Source organism: Pipistrellus kuhlii, unplaced genomic scaffold (assembly GCF_014108245.1).
Source record: "Pipistrellus kuhlii isolate mPipKuh1 unplaced genomic scaffold, mPipKuh1.p scaffold_m20_p_115, whole genome shotgun sequence".
Taxonomy (NCBI): domain Eukaryota; kingdom Metazoa; phylum Chordata; class Mammalia; order Chiroptera; family Vespertilionidae; genus Pipistrellus; species Pipistrellus kuhlii.
The window spans coordinates 518,770-521,581 of NW_023425422.1; the positions used below are offsets into that span (position 1 = coordinate 518,770).

Consider the following 2,812-nt stretch of genomic DNA (forward strand, 5'->3'; position numbering starts at 1 on the left):
GAACAGAGAAAGAAAATAAAAACCAACTGCAAAGCTGGAGAAAAGATCTCCTATGTTTTTGGATAACAGGTTTCTGTTTTGAAGAAGAGGATAATGTTTAAAGAGAACTTTGTGAACGGGGTTCAGCCTGGGGTGACACGTGTGTTTGTTGTTGTGGTCAGACCCTCAGCTTCTGAAAGGCACTTCATTGTGTTGAGTGACCAAAAGGGTATTTTGCAAGAAGATATGTGAAATCAACATAGTATTCTCATGTGTGTGTTCAACCTAAGAGAAATACATTTGACAATTAAGGAACTTCATGGGTCTCAGATTCTTAAAATAGATCCGAGTATTTGAACTGAGATGAAAGTAAGGAATGATAATTAAAAGAATGATATGCAAATTACAGGGGCATAATATGTAATGAGAATACACCAGCCAGCATGACGAAGGCCACGCGCTCAGGAATGGAGAGTTGTGTTCAGTGAGTGTTTATTCTGTGACGTGGAGGCAGATGTGCTTCTCCTTAGACACACAGACTGTCATGGGGTCCAGGGGCTCTGACCAGGCAGCTGTGCCGGCTCCAAATTTTCACATATATGAGGATCTCTGGCGTCAGCACACAGATTAACGAGCTGCCTCAGGGACAGGAATCTCTTGGAATGAAACTCAGGAATGGTCACGGGATCCAGCACCTGCTGGCTCAGGTATATAAGCTCCATTCTCCCCACTCGCTGGCACTCACTCTCAGGATCTCATCTTGAACAGAAACACACTCCCCCTGACACCATGAGCTACTATGGCAGCTACTACGGAGGCCTCGGCTACGGCTGGGGTGGCCTTGGCTATGGCTATGGCTCCGGCTGGGGCTGGGGCGGCCTTGGTGGCCTGGGCTGTGGCTGTGGCTACAGAAGGTATGGCTGTGGCTGCTGGCGCCCGTGCTGCTGTGGGGGATACGGATACTCTGGCTTCTACTGAGATCCTGCCCAGCAGCTCAGCACCTGAACTCACAAGGGACTTCCTCCCACATTGGATCTAAGTAACCAGACAGCTAACCTCATGCTGGATTATTCCACAAACGTCTTTACTTCTCAGAATTATGGGTAGATTTTCAACTGTGCCTGCATCTCCCTCATAAGCCTGGGATCCTCTACCTTTGCTGTCAGAACTGATTGGACTGTCTGTTCACCTTCCAATAAAGCATTGACCTTGAACACAAAGAATGGTTTTGTTTTCTTCACAAAATGCAGTTATGAGGTCGTGGTTCTGGGCACATCCACTCCCCTGTCCAAGGGGGCAGCACTCTTCCTGGCTAACAGTTTTTCTTTTCCTTCTCACACTCACAAGCATGCAGAGAGGCAGGAAATAGATGTAAAGATTAATAAGTCTACACATAATGGAAAAATTTTTTTGAAAAGTCCAATGAGTTAAATCTTTCCACCTCTTGATTTTATTCATAAAATATTCTGACTTAAGTTAACACAAATAGCAATGACTATTTAATATATCTATTTATCATTCTATAGGTTTTACATAACTAACATTTCCCAAGTCAATCCTTCCATTATTAAAATTGGTTTATGTTTTTAATTTTGCTTTTAATTTCAGAGAGCAAGGAAGAGGGAGAGGGATATAGAAATATCAAGGATGAGAAAGAATCAGTCATTGATTGGTTGCCTCCTGGATGGCCCATTCTGTTGAGTGAATCTGTAATGTGGGCATATGCTTTTGGCTGAAATCCAACTTGGGACCCTTCAGTCCACAGACCCATCTTCTATCCACTGAGCCAAACTAGAGAGGGCAACTCCAATCATTTTTAATCGAATGTGTCTGTTCCTTTCCTCTGTTCTCACTGTGTCTCACTGGCATCTTTCCTCACCACCATCACCACACTGAGGCATTAGCTTCAATCCCATCATGGAAAGAAAAAATAAGACATAATTGGGAACCAATTATCAATATTATTTAGCTGAAACTGAAACCAAAGAGCTTTCTTAAAAATCTGAATTTCAGCAAGATATGATTTTCTCCTTATAGTAAAGGGGCAACATGGGACATATATTTTTGATAAAATAAAGAAAAGCATGGACTGAAATACCATTGCTTGCCTAGAATCAAATAATATCATCAGCGAATAATATGAGATGAATATATTTTGTTTAAATTGGTATAATTTGGGCAAATATGTGTGCTTGAGTCTGTGCTGTTAGATACTTCCTACAGCTGTGGCAGACAGAATTTAATCCTTCAATCACTCAGCAAATATGTTGTGTTTGAAAAACAGTGAAGGGAAATCTATTGTTGAACATGTAACTTATGTTCAACCTGAGTGTCTCAGGGGTTGAGCACAGACCTATGAACAAGGACATTATGGATTGATTCCTGAACCCAGCACATGCCTGGGTTGAAGACTTAATTCCCAATGGGGGACATGCAGGAGGCTGCTGATCAATGATACCTCTCATCATTGATGTTTCTCTCTCTCCCCCTTCCCTCTCTCTCTGTATTAAAAAAAAAGAAAGATAAAAGAAAGAAAAAAATATGTTACTTATTATGGGGCGTAGTCTAGAGTACTCTGAATGTTCAGGGTCACTCTGAGTGTGTGAATCCTAATCCAAGTGTTCAAGGTTGAGTTGCTACATGCAGGCATAAGACAAGGAGCATTAAGCCATACATTGCACCCAAGTTCCTTTCTGTAGCCAAAATACTGATGTATCTATTTGGCAAAAATCCTCTTTTGTTTGATCATGTTTGGGCATGTATGAAAGGAGCCACTGACCAGCCTGTTATGGCTGCTGTTGTGTGTAATAAAGCATGTCCCATATGTCTGCTT

The 2,812-nt window shown here is 41.9% G+C and overlaps 1 protein-coding gene across 1 annotated transcript; it reads left to right on the forward strand.

Moving 5' to 3' along the window:
• Nucleotides 1–689: 689 nt before the first annotated feature.
• LOC118716029 (keratin-associated protein 19-8-like) lies at nt 690–1,193 on the forward strand. The gene has a single exon (XM_036432704.2). It carries the CDS (start codon nt 769–771, stop codon nt 955–957), a length of 189 nt encoding a protein of 62 aa, XP_036288597.1. The 5' UTR covers nt 690–768; the 3' UTR covers nt 958–1,193.
• The last annotated feature ends 1,619 nt before the right edge of the window (nt 1,194–2,812 follow it).

Bases quoted from the DNA above. Each gene is read 5' to 3' on its own strand.
- LOC118716029 (XM_036432704.2), top strand. From the start codon at position 769: ATGAGCTACTATGGCAGCTACTACGGAGGCCTCGGCTACGGCTGGGGT.